General features: G+C 35.6%; 1 protein-coding gene across 3 annotated transcripts in view; it reads left to right on the plus strand.

Moving 5' to 3' along the window:
• PHIP (pleckstrin homology domain interacting protein) overlaps positions 1 to 21543 on the plus strand; it is a 104745-nt gene extending 83202 nt beyond the window's left edge. For 2 of the 3 annotated variants that reach the window (XM_063312816.1, XM_063312824.1), the window contains exons 32-40: positions 994 to 1119; positions 3978 to 4050; positions 6144 to 6194; positions 7128 to 7277; positions 7536 to 7688; positions 9908 to 10071; positions 10904 to 11169; positions 12152 to 12313; positions 15600 to 21543. In XM_063312816.1, coding sequence (XP_063168886.1) covers positions 994 to 1119; positions 3978 to 4050; positions 6144 to 6194; positions 7128 to 7277; positions 7536 to 7688; positions 9908 to 10071; positions 10904 to 11169; positions 12152 to 12313; positions 15600 to 16246 — 1792 coding nt within the window. In that variant the 3' untranslated portion in view covers positions 16247 to 21543. The remainder of the gene's footprint in view (positions 1 to 993; positions 1120 to 3977; positions 4051 to 6143; positions 6195 to 7127; positions 7278 to 7535; positions 7689 to 9907; positions 10072 to 10903; positions 11170 to 12151; positions 12314 to 15599) is intronic. The other variant, XM_063312832.1, reaches the window with a different exon arrangement.
• The last annotated feature ends 2350 nt before the right edge of the window (positions 21544 to 23893 follow it).

Consider the following 23893-nt stretch of genomic DNA (forward strand, 5'->3'; position numbering starts at 1 on the left):
TCTGTTATTACTTGTTTGCTGCCATTACCTTCCAAGAGGAAAATTGAGGTACAAATATTTTATGATAAAAATAATTGATTAAATGACTATGTGGGCATGAAAGCTCTGTTCTCTAAACTTTATTTAGCAACCTAATGTCATTTACCCAAGGGACATACATTAATAGTGTTTTCAGAAATCAGTTTTATACCATCTTTGCACAGTCTCGTCAAGCTCCCTTTTGAAGTGATCCCTTTAAAGCACTTCATGAATTTTTACCAACAGTACTTCAAGGACACTTGAAGTTGTTTATATTTGCATATACATTTCTTCTTGTGGCTACCAAGGAGAAGGCTTTGAGTGCAGGCGCTTCTAATAGGGAATGTTCTCAGTTTGCCACACACCTGCTTTATTGTCTTTTTAGGGCACATTTTTCATTGCAAACTTTTTATTTTCAAATTTTGTTCTTTTAGTTTTTATGTTTTAGGAGCTTTGCAGTGATTTTGTATATCCAGGGAATAAGAGCAATATAAAAACACTCTAAATAATAACATTTACTTATTTTATTTTATTTTATTTTACTTATTTATTTTCTATCCCGCCTTTATTGTTTTTATAAATAACTCAAGGCGGCGACATACCTTACACTCCGTCCTCCTCCCATTAGCTACATTTTATCTGGATCTTCTAGTTTCTGCAATATGTAAATAATTTGTACCTATATTCTAGGTTTTTGGTAATGGAAGGAAAGCAAAATAATTTATTAAAGATTTGTGTCATGGACTACTAAAATTGTTTTCAAAATTCAAACAATGTAGAATTTCCAGTGTATATTAATCTTGTTAATACTTTAGCTTACATTGACAATTTGCACACACTTGTTTTATTTATATCACATTCGTAAAATGGGTGGCAATATAAGTTTGACAAATCAAATAAATAAAATAGTTTGAAAGGCCATTTTAATTAAGCATTGCAAATTATTTTTTGTTTTTTGTTTTTTTAATTTCAAAGGCGACTTTCTTCCCTTATGTGGGAAGTTCGGTATATAGAATATAATACACGGACATTCAATGAACCAGGAAGTCCTATTGTCAAATCTGCCAAGTTTGTCACAGATCTCTTGCTGCACTTCATGAAGTAAGTTAATAAAGTTCAGAGAACAAATTTTGATAATACGTTTTTAATTTGTGGGTGAGAAATGTAGATGTATGTATTTATAATATATATGTTTACAAAGGAGAGAATGCACTGTTAATTATAATGGTGAATTCCATGGGTATATTAGCACTTGAAACACTTGCAGACAGGTCAGCTGGAGTAATTCATGCCAGGCCTTAATCAGAGGCACCTCTGCTCCAGATTTTTCTCTCTCAGTCAGAGCCTAGAGAGATGAATTCTTGTCCACTTTCCTGCAATACTAGAGGAAAGAGAAGGGATAGATACTGCTATTAATTCATTCAGTAAGCTCACTTAACTCTTTAATATACTCAATATAATCAAATAGTTACTTGGTGGCTGTCCACAGTCAATAACGACAGTTACACGGATTATTCAACTTCCATTACCACCACTGAATGGATGCAGACTGAGTTGGATCACATCTTTGGACTGAGAGATATAGTATGAATTGCTGTAGTAGTATGCTTTGCCTTCTTGATGTTATGGGTTAGTGTTTTGTCACACGTTCTTCACTGAATTTCTTATGCTTAGCAGATTCGCTTTTTGGTGTAGCACAGGCCCCAACTCATCAAGACACATAATACCTACACTACAGTTCTTCCTGTCCTTAAAGTACAACTTTCTGAGGCCATCTCTGTATTATTCCCAGATACACGATGATTATTGCTCTTTGCACTCTCATTTAATACACTATCCATCACATGGATGAATAGTACCAACTCAGGTGAAGGATGAAGATGCTGCCTAGTAAAGCATTTCTTGAGCTTCTTGAATCAGTGAGTTGTACACATTTTCCACAGCTGGATGCAACTTTGTAATTAGTTCATCTTTTGGTGCTGCAACTATAGCTGTTCCAGTTGCTTTCAATATTTGTGGGTCAATAAAAGTTGCTAATGGCAGATCAATGTCAGGTGGAGCAACTGCCTCCTTTGTCCTGCCTTCTCAAGGCCTCAAGGCCTTCAGCTCTGTGAGTTATGCATACTATGAACCAGATATTTTGGGACATAATGAATAATTAGATATTGATGAATTAACTTCTGGGTTTTTTTCTTCCTCTTCTGAAGTAGTTTCCATTTCTTTCCAGGAGGCAGCTCTTGAGGTTTAAAACCCATTGTCATCAAAAGACTTCATGTATGACTTAGTAAATACTCTAAGGATCCACTTGGATTCTGTCTTCATCACATGCTGGCCAGTGTGTCCATGTCAGTGACATGAAACATGAATTTATGCCAACTTGTGAATAAGTTATCTTCCATTCTATTTAAATTAAAAATTACCAAGCACGTCTCCAAATTTCTCAACATTACCCTCAATTCTGTCATTCTCAAGCAACACACTGTTGTAGCCAATAAAAATAGCATACTATTCCCATTGGTAAGTTCAGGAAATAAGAGTAGTAATTTGCAATGTGTGAGGAGTTTATTAGTATACTGTTTCCAGGTTGCAAATTAGCAAGCCTACATGACTAGATATTAACAAGTTTCCTTTTGTAAATTCAGTAATACAGAGGAACTTGCTAAGACATATACAAAAACTTAAACACTGCTTGTGACACTAGGGATTGCATTTCTGAAATGATGGCCGCTTCTGTAGCTTTCCACGTGGTGACATACTTAGGAAGCAAGACTCCACTTACAGATCTGCTGTACAAAGATAAAAGTTCATTAAATATAAAAGACTGGTATTTTTCTAAATTGGGTTGCCAGTAGAAGTGCAAACTATTGGGATCCAAAGAAGGTACGAACACTTTGGATCTGGCATAGGCACCCTACCCTCTCTCTACCTTCAGCAGCTCCTTAAGGAAAATACTTGTTTTCTTGAGTTTGCAGGCCAGCAGTGCAGCCTCAGGAAATAAAGTGTTTGATTTAAAGAGGTCATGACAAGATTCTGCTACTTGAAAATCACATTTCTGACTCTTACAAGAAGAATAGCTGATCAACCAAACAGTGGCTTTGTCTACTGTCATTCCATAGTCAAGACTGGAATTTTTGTTTTTTTTACTTAACATTGTTCTCCGTAATTATAGACAGTCTTCAGACTAACTCCTACAGTCTCTTCTATTTTTAATTTCTATATCTGATTTTTAATGCTGCATCTGAATAGAGCTGTTTTAAATTTTTTTGCTTCAAGTTTTGCTTCAAGTTTTCATATGAATCAGGTGCTTCTTTCACCGTTCTTTCCTAAATCCAGAAATGTCTTTATATGCTTTTAATGTTTGGTCTTAGTATTTTACCTTCATAGGACCTCTACCTTTATGCATATTTCCTTTTTTTGTTGTTGTTAAAAGGGATTATGAAAAACGCGGTTTATTTTCAGTGTTTGTCAGAGAGAAATTTTGCTACTATTCACATTTGCTAAGGAAATACTTCTGAAGATAATTCCTAGTTATTCTAGCATCTTTGGCAACATTATTAAGAGTGTCCTGCTATGGAAATGTCCATACTTGCCATTCGGCTGTTACTGTCTTTGTTCTTTCAGCATTACTGATTGGATTTTTGGTATCATAAGAGTATGTCTCTTGGAAGGACTGTGCCTTATTTCATTTGCTAGTCATTTGTTAGTACCTACCTCTCAATTACATTTTAAGCAAACATGAAGATTTGGTTACTTCTCTTTGGCTGTGTTTTTTGGTGACTGTTTGCAAACTCAGACAATACCCTGCTGCAGGCATACTAAGTTTCTGTTTGTTTGAAAAGTTATGTACCAGTTATTGAAATAGATTTTTTTTAATGCTGAGGTATACTGGAGTAGAAAGATACCCTATACAGTGGTGGGGGCAAATAAGTCCATTAATTTATAGTGTTTGTATTGAACAGGGATCAGGCTTGTTATGATATCATCCCACTCTATAATACCATGAAGAAAAAAGTCTTGTCTGATTCAGAAGAGGTAAGCTAATTAAATGTGCAATACCTTTTTTTTTTTTTTAAAGAAAGTGCTGTTTTTGTTTCTATATTGTATAATCTGCTTATCTGTTTTTCAGCCCAGTATTTCCACCTAAAATTGTTATTGGCAATAGAAATAAAATACAAAATTTCAATGCAATATAAAATGCTATACTTGGAAGACGTCTTTAGATAAGAATGCCAATTATTTGTCTTTTATAAATACCTTTTAGTAGTTTCATGTAAGTCCAGTGTTCATTCACATACATGGCTGTCCCAAATCTGGTACAGGTAGTCCTTGTTTAGCGAGCACAATTGGGACCAGCAACTTGGTCGTTAAGTGGAAAATCACATGACTGCAACTGTGCTTATGATTTTCCTTCAGCTTTCCTTTTTCCCCACTTGCCCGCCCTTTGGAATGCTAACACTGGCACTAGGATAATTAGCAAGAAGGGAATTAATGTTTATATTTACATTCATTGGAGAGGAAGGGATTACAAGAGAGTAAGCAGGCACACAATGGGGAATGCACATAGAAAGGAATGCACTAGTGCTGACTGTTTGCCAAGCATACTCCCCACTTAGGAGGCAAATAAAAGCCAAAGGTGTGAAAGTTATTAAAGTTCTGTCAGTTACAGGCAGCAGCTGTGAGCTGGCTAATTAAGGTCACAGAACTGAGTTTGTTAACTTGCAGTTAGCACCCTTTGGGGAAGTGCTGTGGAGAAAAGCAGTTCAGGAAGAGTTCGCTTGTGTAAACAAGCTCTCCACTCTGCGAGGCAGGGAAAAAGAAGAAAAAATGGGTCAGGCACAGGATAATGTGTACTGACTGTAGTGGTGAACATGTGAGTGAGAGAGACGCAAAGGTCATAAATGTGTGCCTTGGTCGCAAAGTTATTTTTTTCAGCACTGCTGTAACTTCTAACTTGTGTTGCTGTGTGAAGCAGTTGGTAAGGGGTAAGTTGGTAAAACCTGTATTACTTTTATAAGTAATATGTGAGCCTTAGGGATTCTGTGTGCAAGCTGATTTTATTTCTTAGAATCCTTTCTTTTGGATAAAACAGGTGTGATCTGTAATCCCACCATTCTCTCAAAGGCCACATCGCTTTGGAACAAAATGCAAATATATACAAAGAAAATAGTGCTGTGAGACTCAAATTAATCCAGGCATTTGTAATTATTTCAGTTTTTAAAATAATGCTTGATTTTGTAACAATTATTTGAGATGGTCTATAAATATTTTAAATTTTTTTTTTTTTTAGCGTAGAATCTTCGTAACTCAGAAATGGCTTTAATTTGGCATATAATTTTTAAAATTAGCCCTATAGAATCTGAGAGAGTTAACACTGAGATTGTTTATATATGATTACAGTCAGAAGAAACCTTCTGAATGCCTATTATAATGCTGCATTTTTCATTTTCACGGTATGTTTCATATAGTCAATCACTGAAGATGAATTATGTGCTTTATGATTCTTTATGATGGTATAAAGAAAATTAGATTAGTACCAAAGACTCCAACATCACATTATTTATAGCCATAATCCAGTTTCCAGAATCCAACATGTTGAAAGTCTAGGAATGCATTCCCTTATTTGCTTTTTGGTTTTGCTTGTTTGTTTTGCTATTATCACGATGTAGTTTTTTTCTTTATGAATAAGCCTTGCCAAGTGGATTGTATAATTGGTACTGACATCATACATACACAGAAGAGAGAAATGCTGGATCTAGTAGCACCAGCAGTAACAAAATGTGGGCTGTGTCCAGTGTTAGGCAAGCAGAATTTTATTGTGCAGTGAAATTATCTCTTTGAAAACATGTGACATCTATTTTCACCCACCCATAAAAAATAAATAGGAAGATGAGAGGGGGGAAATTTATTACATTGACAGAAGCCATTTTGTCCCTGGATAAAAATAATTGGATTACAATCAGTAGGCTGTGCAGTTGCTATGTATGTTTTACAACACAATAAAAGTGCAGAAGTACACAGATCTTGGATACAAATTTAAGAAGCAATTATAAGGTGGTGTCAAAGTTAAACATTTTTCAAATGCCTAATGTTTCTACATCGTATGATGGATATTTTGTTGCCCAAAGGAAGAAGAGAAAGATACTGACATGCCAGGAACTTCCACTAGAAAGAGGAAGGTAATGTTTGTTTTAAATCTGATTTGATAATGTGTATTTGACGAAGTATGACTCCGTTCGCATAACACAAATGCCCCAGCCATTCCCTATCCCAGTCATTTGACTACACTTATGTGCCAAGAGCACAGAACATAATGGCATTGGAAGTGACCTCAGAAGTTAATCCTTGCTCGATGTGTCTTCCACAGAAGCATTGTAACAGATGGCTACCAGCCTCTGCCTGATGAAATGCCTAATAGCTTGGGAACACAGAAGAGGCAGCAAGACCATTAATGGGAGGAAACAGGGCTGTTACAGAAGAGATTCTTGAGTCCAGGGGAGGGTAGAAGTGTGAAACAGAGACCCAGAGTAACTGCTGTAATTACACTAGCTATAAGTTGTGTAGGAGAGTTACTTTAATAGGCTTTCTCAGTATTCCAGCAACCAGGTTTTTAGTCCTTCCATCTGCTATAAAAGAGGTTGGGAGGCTGTTACTTTAAAGAAAAAAATGTATGATGAGTCAGCACCACAGTGGAGAGATTTCCCATACACTCTAGGTCTGAAACTCAAAGGCATGTTTTTTTGGTATCCCCAAAGAATTTGTCTCATTCAGAAGAGACAGTTAATTGTCTAATAAATAGTTCACACAACATGGAGAGAATTAGTAAAATTGCAAATAAGGCTGAATCTATTTTAGGCTAAATCTAACCTCTTCTGACTTAATTGGCTGAGTCAGCTCAGTTTGGAGTCTGCATGACATGCCTCCCCACTCCCTATCTATGTATCTACAGTATGTCTCTTCATATCTAGTCATATTTATATATGTTTTAATAATTGTGAAAAATATTTGTTATATTATTCCCCAAACAATAAGTTGGAATCTCAGCAAGGGAATGTATAATAAAAGATATTACCAAAACATGTAACAAAATCTATTTGAAATTGTCATTATAGGATCATCAGCCAAAGAGAAGACTGCGTAACAGAGCCCAGTCATATGATATTCAGGCATGGAAGAGACAGTGTCAGGAGTTGTTAAATCTGATTTTTCAGTGTGAAGATTCTGAACCATTTCGCCAACCAGTGGATCTTCTTGAGTATCCAGTGAGTATTGAAAAAAGTTAGCATTATACTGAAACATTCCTTTTAATCAACTGAAGTAGAAGAATGGCTATCCCATTTTTTAAAGTAATCAACAAATATTTAAATTTGAAGAATTACTAGGTCTTTTACAAGTGAATTTTGCTCTTGGACTTGCATGGTTTGATCAAAAATTTGTGATTTTTACGAAGCATTTACAATAATAGTACAATCTTGTATTTTTGACATTAATTATTAACATTTACACTTTTTTAAAAAAAGGATTACAGAGACATTATTGATACACCAATGGATTTTGCAACAGTTCGAGAAACATTAGAAGCAGGAAATTATGAATCGCCAATGGAGCTGTGTAAAGATGTCAGACTGATCTTCAGCAATTCCAAAGTTTATACACCCTGCAAAAGATCAAGAGTATGGCTTCACAGTTTATACCTAAAATGTATTAGCATTACACTATGGGGGTGTGTTTATTCCAGGGAATGTTAATTATGTTTGTTACATTTGATGCGGATATTAGGAGTGTAGAGAAATTCTACAATCCAGTTTGGATTCTTCTAGGGATACTTGGATCTGAGTTGATACCGGGTTCTAGAGCAAGATTTGGAAAAATAAAACTTCATCCTTTTATAATCTAGCACAGGAGAAACACATTGCAAAAAGCTAGCGACAAGGGATGAAGCATACCAAATTCCACAGAAATTAATGCAGGGCATTACCATCTACTGTCTCAAAAATCTGTCTCTTTTTAAATCTTGATGTTACTAGTTTTGCAGTAGATTTTGATGAAATTTGCAATGATACTAATCATTGTGGAAAATTTTACACAGATAGAATGGAAAAGAATGGATATTGCTTATAGAATGACATGGCCCTTCCCAGAATTTTGTACAGCTGATTTTCTGGAAATTTGAGTCAGAAGCTGATATAACATCAATCTAACTTTTTCATTATCTATTGATGAGGATGGTACTATGAAAATAATGGATAATATTACATGATGCTCTGCCTGTGGTTGAATGCTTCTGCCAGAGTTTTGATGTCAGAAGCATGGGCAGTCACTTACTAAAGATGAAGAACCAGGAGATCATAGAAATAGTGAGAAAAACAACTTTTCATCTTTTAGATTCAAAGGGTCACCTCTGGTAGTTAAAATGAAAATGTCTTCCTCCTTGCGAAGATTTATTTTTTAACTTCCAGAATCTGGAATAGTAATCTGCTCAGATATTCTTAAATTAGATAGTGATAGTTTATGAGTCTGTTTTTCCAGTTCGGCCACATTTTGTTCAGAGGTAGAAGCTTTCTGCTTACATTCATTCATTCTCTGAAACTGCATTGCTTTATTAACTTCATCTTCAAAGTTGAATTCATCTAAATCAGAGTAATTAATATGTATGAAGTTACTTCTGAATTAGACATCACAAAAAATTAAAATAAACCTGTGATTAGGTCAGGTGAGCTGCTTACTACAATATAGTAAAAATGGTAATGCAACTACTTGGAATTATAGTCATTAATAAAGCAAAATCACATGGAGCAAATGATAAAGTACTGTACTAAGGATCTCTCAGTCCAAAAACATCTTCATCTTCCAAGATACTGTGATTAGATTGACCAAGATGGCCAGTATCAGTCTGAAATATTTCTTTTGCTGTTGTAATAAAGTAACTTGGTTCAATTGAGTTGTTTATGAAAAAAGGATGCTCTTAATTGCATTTTTGCCTTTTTCTTGATGGTGTGAGTTTATGACAGTCTGGAAATAAATATTGGGTAAACAAAAGAGATTAAAAAGTAGATAGTTAACTACTATCATTGCATTTTCCAATATGGTTAAGAGCTTTTGTTTTATTAGCTTAATTTTTAGCACAACCTAGACAGTGTTTAGGTCAAAATACTGAAGTATGTAGAAATGTTTCATACTGAAGTGTTAAGGCCCTGAAATCCTCTGTTCTGATCTTAGATAACAGTTAACTCTATCAGAAATTATCCAAACTCAAATGAGCTACTGCAGCTGTAAAATAGGTCAGATCAGTCATTCTTGGCTTCTTCTGGCACTGTTGTAGTAGGACATTTCAGGGTGATAATGTTTTGACCTTGAAGCATATTGTGCATATCTAATTACTAATGTCTACTTGAATCATTTTACATTAATTTTTTTATACAAAATTATTCTATATACTGGGATACTGCAGCATTTTCATTTATTTTAGTGGGTCAGTGTTTAATGCAATGCTGACTGAAGTATAAACACTTGAACGAGAAAATAGGGCAAGGCTTAGTATGTGTGTGGTTTTTTTTATGAAATTTCTATCCCACTTTTTCATTATTGAAAACATTCTGACAGCATATAATATATTGAATTATAAGGATGTTTGTAAGGGTCTCTTGAGGATGTCTTATGATATTGATTAGATCACCCTGTTTTGCTATCTGTGTGCATGGAATTTGTGGGGGGGGGGTGCATTAGAGAACAAGGAACTCTTGAACTCTGGAGAATTTCCCATGCACAAATGTTCCCATTTGGTCTTTTTGATGTATGCATTAATTATAAATGAATTTTATAGGCAGACATTTAAATTTTATGCAACTGTTCAAGATTTACATCATTATTACTTGTTTAATTTTTTAAATAGATTTACAGTATGAGCCTGCGCCTGTCTGCTTTCTTTGAGGAGCATATTAGTTCCATTTTATCAGACTACAAATCTGCCTTACGCTTTCATAAAAGAAGCACAATTCAAAAGAGGAGGAATAAAAGAAGTAGAAGCAGTTCTCTTTCAAGTAGTGCTGCATCAAGGTATGATTTAGTTCTTTCAATTGTATCTGAATTGTGTCAGTATTTTTAATACTTCTTTCTTTAAGCCGTATATATTGCATAAAAAGAGTGATGTCATTTTACTTTCTTGGGTAGATTCAGGGATAGCTCCCATTCTCCCTCTGTAGTTATTTAGGTACCACTACCATAATAGAGGTTTTGAGGGGGAAAAGGGGATCTTTTTCCTTAGCAATTAAGCATGCTTTCTTACCACAACCAGCATTTCTGTCTATTGACTAGCTAAAAGCTCATATAGACACTGTTGTAAATATGTTTAGGATGATTGAGTGGCAAAGTTCAATGAGAAAATGTATTTGTTTTGAAATTGTCCCAAGTGATAAAAGATAAGTTCATTCTCAGCAGCATCAGAAGGATAAAAGGCTACATGATAGAAAGGGTGTAGCCTGACATCTTAAGCTTATGAATTACATGCCAGGGAACCCTCCTTAGATAGAACATTCCAGAGACAGAAAACAACAATGGAGATGATTCTTTCTAATTAATGTTACTTACCTTCCAATAGCAGGAACGTCTAAAACAGATGGATTGTTTTGAACAAACTTAATTCTAAAACAAGATATGAGGCAGTCCTTTATATACTTAGGGTGTAGGCCTTTCAGGTATCTGAGAGCATTTTGAATTCTAAGGGAAACGTTAGGAGAGGGTGAACTAGGACCACATCTGAATTAAATCTCCACTGGAGTTGCCCACGGATGAAATTAGTTGATGACCAAGGCATATTAATAAATAAATAAATGTTTTTATTTTACTCTGTAAAATCGCATCAGTTATTGAACTTGTCATCTATTTTTAGTCCGGATAGGAAACGAAGATTAATAAAACCGCAGCTGAAAGCTGAACCTGTTACTGCACCACCTTCTTCTGTACCTGCACGTTCAACATTATTGAGAAACACAGCAGCTCAGATGAATGGGAAAGTGGTTGACTCTGCTACTTTGGTCCGAACAAGAAGTACTAGGGCAATAACAGAAACGACGATCAATGAACAACCTTCCACTTCTTCAGGTGGAAAGCCTATAACTTTGAAACCTAGTAGTGCTGTTACATCAGGGAAAACAGGTGAACCAATAGATAACATAATTTTAACTCTAAATTTGCATCACCATGATTTCCTTTGTAGAATCAGCATTTGTAGCTCATGGATGTGTTCATGATGTTCAGTTGCAAGGGAGTTTTTCTTGGAGATGGTAACCTTCTTAGAGAAGCTCATAAGGAGCGTCTTTAAACTAGTTTTGGTTGGGACATTTATTTACCTAGATTGCTGCTATTGTTGCTAATTATTTGTTAAGGGCTTTGTTTTTTTATTAAATTGTTCCTAAAAATCTGAGTTTGAAATAAACAAGTAGTGTAATATATTTTGGGCTACTAAGCTTTCTCTATGGGTTAAAAAGATGTTATGTTGGGATTTATGTTTGGTTTGTTTGATACTGTGTTTCTTCTTGTTAGAGAATATGGATTATATGTATTATAAAGATATACCAAAACAATACACTACATTAAAGGTGTACAGTATTTGGACCTGAAGTAACAGGTGCTTCTGATCTTCATGGGCATCCTCACTGTGCCCATTGTCAGTTTCTAAAAGGAGGTGTTTTCCTGAGTGTTCACAGTAGCTGTGAAGGCTCAGGAAAATATACATTTGAATTAAGGAGGCACTAACACTCTGCCACTGCCTCCATAATATCTCCTGAACTCTAATGATTTCCTGAACCTACACAGCTACTATGTGAGCTCAGGAAAAGGCAGTTTCTTTAAAGAGCTGCCAACAGATACAGCAAGAATGCTGGATTTGAAGCACCTTTGTTCACTTTGGATCCAAATAGTATACTCTACCACAATACATAAATAAAAAAAAGTGTAACTACATAAAGTGTGAAGCTTTAGTAAAACTTATAAAAAGAGGATGAAAAGGTAAAATAACACCCCACTTTATATGCAGTTTCTGTGTATTCCAAATTAGAAATACTAATTTATTGGGGAGCAAGTATATATTAGATCCTAATGAAAACCTTTCCTCTTGTGTTTTTTTTTTGTCTAATAGTACTAGAGAATTCTGTCAAACATTCCAAGAACCAGAATGTTTTATCAGTCCCTAATCAAACCAATTATATCCATAACACTAGGAATAATAGTGCAAGAGAAAATTTAGAAAAAGATAAACAAATTAAACGTAAACCAAAATCAGCTATGGTCAGTCCACAAGGTAAGTTTGTTTGAATCTTTTTAGTTTGTTTATTATTTGTTTATTTGTAATATCTATAATTTCTCTTGTACTTTATGCATTTATTTACTGAGCTTTACATGCCACTCTAGTTGAAAATGACTATGTGGCATACAACTTTTAAGTCCAGTGTACAAATTAAAAAATATAGTCACAGAATGCAACAAGACCCAGACAGAAAGGAGAAAAATCACAAAATGGTGCTCTCCTCTCCCAGGCCTTTGCAGGTGATCCAGAAGGATACATGATCAATGATATCAAAGGCCACCAAGAATTCAGGGTCATACTGCCCATTTCTGTCCTCACACAGGTCATCCACAAAAGCAATCAGTATGACTTTGGTTCCGTACCAGCATGAAACCTAATTGAAAAGGGTCCAGATAGTCTATTTCCTTCAGGGCCTTTTGTAGCTGTAGACTTTGCATTCTAAATAATTTCCAAAAAGGGGAGGTTGGAGATCAGCCAGTAGTTGTCCAGAGCAACTGGGTTAAGTCATGGCTTCTTGAGGGTATTCACCACTGCCCTTTTTCAAGGCAAGCAGTACTATCCCCTTTCTCAAGGATTCATTAACTGCCGCTCTGACCCAGCCTCCTGTTACCTCCTGGAAGTTTTCACCAACCAAAAGTGGGGATTCAGATCACAGATGGCAAAATTGATGCTCCAGAGAATTCTGTCCACTTCGCAGGATCAACAGGTTCCGGCTGCTCCCAGATCTTTTTGCAAGACATGGTTTCAGTCACAAAGGATTTGTCCGATGAGCCTAGTTGTGGAAAATTTTAGCCTCCAGATGCCTGACAGATTCTTCACCATGACCTAATAGTGTTCTTCTGGACAATTTTTCCCTAAAAGGGATTGGGTTATTTTGAAAAGGGCCGTTAGGCAGCAATCTGTGGACAGAGTGGAGAAATACTGACATTTTGCCATTCTTACCACCATAACTTAGGCTTGAACATGAGTTTTAAACTGTTTTAGTCATATTTTTCCTCATCTTATGCCAGTGGCACTCTAAATGGCTCCATCAACTGGAGTTCCTTGGTGAACTGAGGCGCTGTCGTGGATTGATGAACAGGGTAAAGCCACTCAGGTCTAATCTGATCAAGAACATCAGTCACTTCAGTATTTCAGAGGTCAACCAAGGTGTCAATAGAACTGCCCACTGGGTCCTCTGAGAAGTCCCCAAGTGTCTTCTGGAAGCCAGACATATCCATCAGATGCCTGGGGCCAACTGACTGAATACATCAATTCCTCTTGTTGAGGTTGGTGGCACCAGTCGGCTCCATAGTAATCAGAGAGTGATCTGACCATGACTAAGGACAAATGTTAATATCCCCCAACATCACATCACTTACCTGCTCCAACGTAAAGACCAGATCATAAGTATGGCCGCCTACATACTCCAGATCCATTATGACTTGGGACAGGCCTATAGTTATGGTGGACATGAACTCATGAGCTGCCTCTGATTCTTCCCCCCACCCCCAAAAGCACCTTAAAAGCTCCCAGGACCATAAGCCTGGGGGGTCCACTGCCAACTAAACAGTGAGGTCAAGCAGCTAAGGCAAGGTCTCGATGCAGGTCTTTTACAATCCCCACATCCCTCAAGGGGCTGCACTTGACGCTATTATTCTGCAACCATATTGACTCACAGCTGTTTCCCTCCATCTATTCTGCCTCAGCCTAAAACTCCAGACACACTCCTGCCCACCACAGTTTTCCCATCAAATCCTGCTCTCACTTGGGCTTGGATTCTCACTTCAGAAACTCTGTTCAGCTGCTCCCCCTTCTCACCCAGAACAAGGCATTCCTATCCCTTCTCCTCACTATCAAATAGAAGTCCTGTTCTTCTCCAGATTCTCTTTTCAGTAAATTCTGTCTTCTCCCAAGCACAGGTCTTCCTCCTAAAATTCTCAGATACTCCAATTCCCACCAGCAGTCCTTTGGGCATCCTCCATCACCCTCACCATCAACCTTGTCTCCTCCTCCTCCTCCTCTTTGAAAATGGCAGCAACTCAGCCATTGTCATGTCATAGGACTCAGGCCAGTGTCCAGATGTTTGACCCTACTCCTGCTTTGGGATGACACTGAGAAAGTAATTAACGCTGTCCTGGCTAACCTATCTTGTTGTCTCCTGGCTACTGCTTCTTCGCTTCTGGCATCCATCAGCTCCTTCAGCTGGTGGGACATCACCTCTACAGAAATCCAAGGCTCCACTGGATCCACCAGTGTTCCCAACTACTGTCTTTGCCATGTGATCTCCGTTCTTCTCTCCTTTCTCCACTTTTCTTTCCAATAACTCTTCTCCATTCTCCACCCAAACAAAAAAAGAAAGCCAGTTTGGTCTAGTGGTTAAGGTGCTGGGCTAGAAACCAGGAGACTGTGAGTTCTAGTCCTGCTTTAGGCATGAAAGCCGGCTGGGTGACCTTGGGCCAGTCCCTCTCTCTCAGCCCAACTCACCTCACAGGGTTGCTGTTGTGGGGAAAATAGGAGGAGGAAGGAGTATTAGGTATGTTCCCCATCTTGAGTTGTTTATAAAAATAATAAAGGCACGATAGAATATTAAATAAATAAATCTCCACCCAAACAAAACAACTCCCCCATCTACTAAATTGAACATGTCATTCCACCAGAGATTATGCTTCCTCTTTATCCTTACTTCTACTACTCACCACCCCCACCCCCAGACAATTATTACTTCATTGGTCCATGTTAACAAAGATGGAAAAAGAACCCTAAGATATAGTTCTTATACAGAATAAACCAGTGTGCTGTCAAATGTTAGCATATCAGCTTAAAGTTATTACTGAATCATAAACACACCAACAATTTTAAAACAATAATGGCAGGTTTTTACTAATCTATTAAAACGAGCAAGAAAAATGAAAACGGAGTTCCCCATGAGAAGATGGAAAATGTTTAACTGTTTTTATTTCATGCTCAGGTGACTGGTCACCTAAAACAATAACATATTACATATTATAATTTTATTTAAACATTTCAAGAATATAAAATACCTCTTTTTACAACTGTGGCATATGATATTGAGAAACAGATCACATTACTAAAAAGTAATGAATATGTTTAAATTTTCTCAGCTTTTCATTTACATTTGATAGTGAATAAGTATATTGTGAAACTGAGGTTTGGAATTCAGCGGTTTGATCATTCTAATTCTACATTTTAATTTGTAAATTTAATTAAGGCTTTGCAAGTTGCCTGTGCAGAGAAAATGGCTGATACAAATCACTTACACGTTACTCTGTTGTTACAGCAGATTGCAAGAATAATGCAATGGCTTTGGCCTTGGGAAGCATCCAAGTAAATGGACATGGGGAGCAGTCTTCAAAACCTGTGTTTAAGAGGGGCCCTGGACGGAAACCCAAGATTGAGACCAACAGTAGGTGTGAAGTGGTGCACAAGAAAAGAGGGAGAAAACCAAAAACCCTGTTACTTGCTCAGCAGAAACATTCAGAGGAGCATACAATCCAGACTACAAAAGATTTGACAATAGAAGAAGCCTCTGTTTCCACTGCATGCAATTCTGTCTCTGAAAATAATGTGAAGGAAGACTTGTTACAAAGAAAAGGGCGTGGCGGAAGGAAACCTAAAAGAAAGCCACAGGCGCAACAGCCAGGATTCGAACTTACTTTTTCTGCTGATCCTAAGATTCAGACAAGAAGCAGGAGAAAAAAGACAGATGGGCCTATTGAAGAAGAGACTGAGGAATTTAAAGATTCTGAACCTCATATGAGAACTAGAAACCAAGGTAGGAGGACAGCCTTTTACAATGAAGATGATTCAGAGGAAGAACAAAGACAGCTGTTGTTTGAAGACACTTCTTTGACTTTTGGAACATCTAGCAGAGGCAGAGTCCGAAAGTTGACTGAAAAAGCAAAGGCTAATCTGATTGGTTGGTAATTTTGGCATTTAAAAATGCTAATGAATAGGTACAGTTGAGGAATTCATAGACCTAAGGATATCTGCTTTCTGCTGCTATTTACAGATGAGAATATGTACTAATAAGATAAAATATAGCAAAAACAAACTGAAAATTTCTTTGAAAGATGTATTTTAAACAATTGCTATTTATTGTTCTCCAAATAGGTTATGCATTTCAATTCAGTATGTTCAGTTGGTATAAACGAAATTCTTGATTTCCAGAAATGTTACTGTAATTTTGAGCAGTACATAACCTCTATTTGAATAGTAGAATTTTTAATGTAAAGACTGAGAACAGAACTCCTATTTTTGAATGAGCAAGGTACAGTACATTTGTATAGATTGTAGTAACTGTATTTGCAAGATGATAGAGTATGGCAGTAATGCCATAGAGAACAAATCAAAATTACCAAATTTGCTAATTAGGTACCATTTATTCAATAGTGATTGGGCACACAGTTTTATACAAACACAGTGCAGATTGTTTTATCTAAGTTCTGCCAGAGAGAGAAATCACATATATAGATATAGAGATAAATATATATATATCCACATTGGAAAAAGTTTGACTAATATGTCTAATTTTTCAGACCTTCATTCTTGTACCAATCATATCTCTGTTTATTGTGCCAAAGACTGAGAACCAGAATAGAGAAAAACTTTTAGTATCAGTGCAGCATATTTTCAATTATATTTATCACTCCTTGTTCAAAACATACATTATTCTGGAAAATTACCTCTACCAGTACATTGTAGTAAAAGCAGTTAATGCACTGGTAGGATCTTTTGACAGATACTGAAACAAAATATAACAATTTGATTAAACGGTTCAGTTAAGCTGCAGGAAAAGTGTGAGATTCTGATGTTTACGTTATGATCAGATTGTTTCTATGAATTGTGTTAAACTGACTAAAATTATTTACAAAAGAAGTGTATGTGTATGTATATATTGAGTATATACACAAGCACATAAACATAAACAAAAGTACCCAGGTATAATTTTCTTTCAGGACTTTTTAGATTGCTCTAGAATATTAAAAATTTTTAAATGTCAAACTGTAAGGGGAAGATTGGTTGTTTTCCATTATTAAAGATAAAAAGGCCAAATCACTTTTTATGCAATCATGTTTTATACAGTGTTCTCATTGCACATTGTTTTTCTGCACTTTTTACAGTATACTTAACCAAGCTGACGAGTCAATATATCCACCCTAAAGGAAAATCCCACTTTATGATTGTGCCTTGTATTCTGTTATTTTGTGCATCTTTTGTAACCTTAAGTTGTCTATTGTAAATGATGACTGTATGACTTAGGGGAATGTATTGCTGTATGTACTGCTATGAAAAAAACCCATTTATTTATTTGTTTATGGTACATTTACTTATTTTATACCTTTTAAAACATTAATACAATTTTTATTGTATAAAATCATAGTCCAATTAAAAATACATAGTAAAACAGTTGTATGGTACAAAAATGTAACCACACTTTAACATTCTTGCAGGAAATGGGACTTGTGCAAAAGATGGCAATTTAACTTTGTTTGATTTTATTTGGAAATACATTCTCTAGAAATGCAGATGTACAGCAGTGTGTTGCCTGTTCCAAAGATGCTTGGTATGGTCAACTTTTGACAGTACAATTTGAAGAATAAGGATCTCAATCTAACTTCCCATGTTTCCACCGAATTCAGTGTTTTATCCCTTCAAATAGATTATTGGCACTACCAAAGATTGTGGCATTGATCATCTGCTTAATCTTACACTCAGTTGGAGAACTGTAGGTAGTTTTAGTCACCAGGGCCAAATCTGCAGCAGTCTTTTGTGCAAAGGAAATTTCAATTGAATACAATTCAGCATAGATACAGGAAAGTTGTTTGCTTGGAATGCTAATGTATCTAATATTCATCTTGAACCTCAGCCAGTTATGTGGCAACTCAATTTTAAAATATATTTTTCATTTAAACCACAAAAACTTTAAAAAGTGTAATTTTTTTCACATTCTTTTTAGCTAATCATCTTTATAAAAATACTTGGAAATGTGCATCATGCAGGAACTTGTTTCCCTAACTTAAAAAGTAATAACCATTATCATGCAGCATTTAGCTTCATATTTCCAAATTGTGATGTTTTGGGTAGTCTTCATATTATACTGGCACAGGTCTCTTTGTATATTTATTTTCATTAATGTTTTAAAGAATCACACATGGCATATTTTAATACTGATTTTTAGGCGGGGGGCTTTTCTACATTTTTTAAAAAACAACATATATTCTTGGTAAGATTGGAGGCATTAAACATGAAAGCGTAAGTTATCTACAGAGATGACTTGTTCACAGATCACAATGAAAATATTGATTCAAATTGTCCATTTTAAGATTCTGTTGCAGAAGGCAGGCAATTTAAATTATCTGATTTCCTGATACTATCCACATTGTAATATAACACAAATTTCAGACCAAACAGGAAATTATTATTGTAGTTCTATTGCATTTATCATTAGGTCGCACTTGGCATGTTTATGTATGTCGGTATAATTTCGGAGAATAGAATAGTACACATAACCATCACAGGATCTGAAAAATACACTTTCACAAATGACAAAAATTGAAAGTCTTACTTGTAACACACACATTTCCCTTTCCTGAAGAATTCATTGTAGTACTAAGAGGTCCTACTGACTTTATTTTTTTCTAATATTTGGAAATTTTGCTCAAAAAATAATACCTATAATACTGTAGCTGTGCTATTTTCCCTAAATAAGATTAAGACGACTTGACTTGACTTGACTTCAGTTACTTTTAACTGATTTGGTTTGACTGATTTGCAAGATTCTTACTGTACCAACAAAAACATTTTTCATTTAGCACATGTATAAGCAATAGTTGATGGTTCAGTAATGTGTGATGATCTATAATAAAATGTATTGCGGATTATATTATAGTATCTTTAGGAAAATATGTTTATTTCTTGCCACATTTACATAAAAAATATGTACATATTTTTTTTGGTAATTATGGATATTCATAGAAGAGATTATCTTACAGACTTGACAGTAATAAAAGCAAATGTTCAATATAACCTGATACAGCTTCTGATACAGCATGGACCATTAGTTTCAAAATGCTAGCCATTCAATTATTTCAATATTAACGATTAATATGCTGTGGTATCTGATAGAAAAGCATTCCGCATTTATTGGGAAGTAACTTCTTTCGCTTAAAAAAATTGCAAATCTCCAAATTTAATAGTAAACATTGGCTAGCAGGCTTGAGTTTTGTTTCCCCAGCAATTAAATTATAACCAGCTTAATACTGGCTATAGAACAGTGGTCATTACTGTTTGTGAGAAGTAACGAAGTTTGGAAAGAATTGTCTTCCTATAATGAATTGATCGCTCTAAGGTACATTTGCACACAATGGTCTGTACCATACTATCGATTTTATCAGTGAATATTACTTTGAAGTATCTTTGTTAAACATTCTTTAAGAGTCATGCTACATGTACTACACATCAGCTTTTAAATGGGTGTATGTGTATAGACACACAGGTCATGTGCCATAATACAAATGTTCTTGAAGTACCACCTTAGGGTTTCAGTTACACAAGCTTTAGTATGTCTGAAATAATAAAAGACCCCATCAAAGCCCCTTTCCCAAAGCTCTTGGATTTTGCTTTCTGTAAAGAAAGCTAGTCCCAGTGTGCTGAAGATTATGTCACCTCTGCTCTGACATAAACCCTCTTCCCCTTTGTGTATTATATCGAATGAAGGTTTAGGGCACAATCCAGTCCACTTTGCATCAAGCGGCATGCAGAGGAGTATGCCGACCCACTCTGCCCCCACCCGCCATCTGCAAAACTCCCACAAGTGGGCAGTTCAGCGGTGGGAGTGCTGCATAGATGAAACAGGAACCGACTGGATCGGGCTTTTATTCTACCTTTTTATGTATCTGTTAATCTTGCACTTCATATAATTGGACCTAAGGATTCATCTGATAAAAGGGCTGTTCAGTTTTTACTGTAAATAATGTACATATATGTTTATATTTTAAAAAGATGTACATTTCATATATGATGGCCAAGTCTGAAAATCACTTCTAATATAAACCACTGGTATTGCATTTTTAATGTGTTACCTTTACATAATTTGTATTTAAGTTACAATTGGTTATAGAAAACCTTTCACATTTTTCATGTTATTTTCAGTTCAGAACTCTGAAGAGAGAACTTTAATTTCAGAAAGGTTGAAAGATAAAATCTAACATTATTGTAATTTTTTTTAAAGTGCTGGTGTTTACTAGTGGTTTTTGTTGTGCAAGGGTAACTAAGGTATTGGATTTACCTGTTGTGGTTCAGAACAGTTTCCGCTAGTGGAAGAGTTTCTACATTTCTGGATGGGATATGATGGGATACAACTCAATACTGTTTTTAAAAATCCAAAAGGGATAGGGTGAAGTTTGAAGACACTAACGGCATTACTTATGGAGTTAGAAAACCAAGCCCCAAATCTATTCTAAAACATGTAATTTTAGGAGCCATTTCTGTTAAAGAAGAAAATTAAGCAATGGCTTTTTTTTTTTTTTTGCACAGATAGGAAATACTGGGTTTTTAAAAGCTTAAATACAAATAAACACATCAAGAAACTCTGCTGTGATAGAAAATAAATTGTTGACAAAATGCTTGCTCTAGAAATTTCTACATACGAATTATTTGCACAGAATTTATACACTTGCACAGATGGCATTTACCATGTATGTATCAGACACACACCTAAAAAAAGTTGTCACACATTATTTGTGTTACATTTTTGGACCATCACTGCAAAAATCTGAAAAATAAACCTGAAAAATCAGTTCACAGGATTTTTTTTAAGTAAAACTTGTCACTTAAAATGTGGAATATATAAAGTGGAACAATTTAAGGAAATTGTCTTGGAACATTGTTTTAAAACTGACACATTTAAAGCTATGCTTATTTTGTACAATATGTAAATCCCAAATGTTTTATAACACTTTTAGGTTTTCTCAAGGTTAATTTCCCCTAGAAATCTCCTTAATCATGTTATAAAGTGCAGTCTCTCACCTGGATGAACAGTGCCCTTTCTTTTTGTATATATTGATTGAAACTTCTATTGTTATGTGAGACACCTATGTTGGTTTTGATGAATAATACTTGGAATCCTTTTATACAAACTAGAATGTATGTGTAAGAATTACTGTCACTGCAATGTAGTAACAAACCTATTTTTAAATAAATAGAAAACTCGTTTTTCTAAATTGTGTTGATTTCTGTCATTGATGAAATTTTTGCAGGAGGAATGAAATCCAGATTTTGCAAGAAACAGAATTGTACTGACAGTGGAAGAATTAGAGTAAAAAAAATTCCCTTAATGCTGCAGACCCCAGCACCACCACCACCACCACCTTTGATGGAACGGGAGCCACATCCAGAGAGAGGGGTTAAAAAAAAAGATGGTAGCCACAATTGAAACCTTGGCCCTTTTCAACATCCATCACATGCACAATTCACTTTTTAAAAGGCTGGGGTTTTCATCGTCACCATCTTGACTTCGATTACCACTCCCTGCCTCCCCACGGAGCCCCTGAATGGGAGATTCCCCCAGAACGTGAGTGGTGGTGCTGAGTATTAGACTGAATGGAAAAATGGAGAGAACCCCTCTGCCTCTGCTGTTATCTCCATCCTGTCTGAGCAGTCTGCCGGAGAGACAAATGTGGGTCCAATCTAGATTATTTCTGATTATTCCTCTTTTATATAAAAGGGTACATATTGGTTTTTCACGGAAATGCTAATACTGTACAGTGTATTAATTCAACTGCTAAATAATCCAGCCATAGGAAATTAGGAATAAGTAACTTCACATACATTTGTTTCTGTAGGTTTGTCGTGTTGGATTTACTACTTGAATGAAAAAACCAAATGAGGGGAAAATTCCACACAAGCAAAAGGGAGGAAAATTGCACTTGGTGTTGGTTTTTAAAGTTCTAGGTATCATTAGGACTTTATTTACCTAAGTGAATTAAGTTTAAATCTTAAAACTTGCCAACAGAGTAACACAATAAAACATACCCTTGTTGTTTTCCTGGCAACAATATGAAGTGTCTGCCATCACCACCTTATAATCATCTTTATTTGCCTTTTCTCCAGTAATTACAGTTTGGAGTTCAGGATTTTTCATTAATGCGATTCAATGTAACTTCTGAAAACAATTATTTTTGTTTTAGACTTTCCTCAGCTTTATTCCATGAATTAATACTCTTCCATGGTACTACTATAGCATGGATATTATGGACTGATGTTAGTAATTCAAGAGCCACTATACTTTCAAGAAATGGCAGTTCTCCAGCCAGGTGAGTTTTGAAAGGATTATATTGGCTCCGGAATATGAATATCAAGTTTTCTTACTCAGTTTCATCCTGAGGATAACTACTAAGAATAGTCCAATTCTTAACTGGGCTGTTTCAGGACTCTTCCCATTGAAGTTTTCTGTACTTCCCTAAAGTACGATCTCCCAGTGGCTGAATTTCTACAATATGCTAAGCTGAAAGCAAACTATCTTCTGGCTTGACGCAACGTATATTTTAGGCATTTTCAGACATTTTCCTGAACAAGGTGCACTGGAAATCTGTAAGGAGAAAGTCATACCTGTAATATGTCCTGAGGTTCAGGTCTTCTATACACATCTGTACATTCAGCAAATAGATTCTTTTAAATCTTCGCACAACTGGGAGCCCTGTCACAATTATGTGGGCACCTGTAAATACTTTCATCTGAAGATCTTAGAAATCCTGCTGAAAATGTTTCTACTTAGTGGAAGAGTCAAATGAAGTAATTGAACAAAATTAACTTTCCCAAGAGTGTAATTTTTTTATTAAAAATTGGGGAGCATTAATGTAAAGCTATGTATGGATGTGGAAAAAATTGGCTATCAAGGGTTTCCCATCCATTGAACATACACTTTTTTTGCTCCTGGCACAGGAACTATCAAACAGCACAGAACAGTTCTTACCCTCAAAAATCATTGGAAAATATGCTAAAATTTGTCCAGTGTGAGCAGAAGCTTCATCTGAGAGTCACAAACTACATAATGCATATATGCATCTGGAGTTTCTCTTATATGGAGAACTTGGGGAGCAATGTTTATTTTACTAGGCACTATAGATTTATACATACTGAGCCAAGATACTTAAACATGGTTTGCTAAATCAGTCATAATGGTGTGGCTCACACTGTACTCAACATTATTTTTCAGACTAAGGCAGTTCTAGAATATTCTCTATGCCATTTTTATTACTTTTGTTGCACCCAAGAAATGTATCATATCTAACAGCAAATAATCCATGAAGACAAAGTATTTCTTGCTTCAATAATCCCCCTTCAATTTTGTAAATACAACCCATTTCCTGGATTATGATAAGAAGTGACTAAGGAAACTACCATAAAATATGCAAATTAATCCATAGATTATCTTTTTACTGAGCCAACTGTGTTAGCATAATACAAAATCTATTAATTACTACTACATATTCCCTTCAACATTAAGTCAAATACATTAACACAATTTGGTGACCCAGTGCAAAGTAGTGAATCAATTTGGTTTTGGTTATA

This window comes from Candoia aspera, chromosome 1 (assembly GCF_035149785.1).
Source record: "Candoia aspera isolate rCanAsp1 chromosome 1, rCanAsp1.hap2, whole genome shotgun sequence".
NCBI classification, from domain to species: domain Eukaryota; kingdom Metazoa; phylum Chordata; class Lepidosauria; order Squamata; family Boidae; genus Candoia; species Candoia aspera.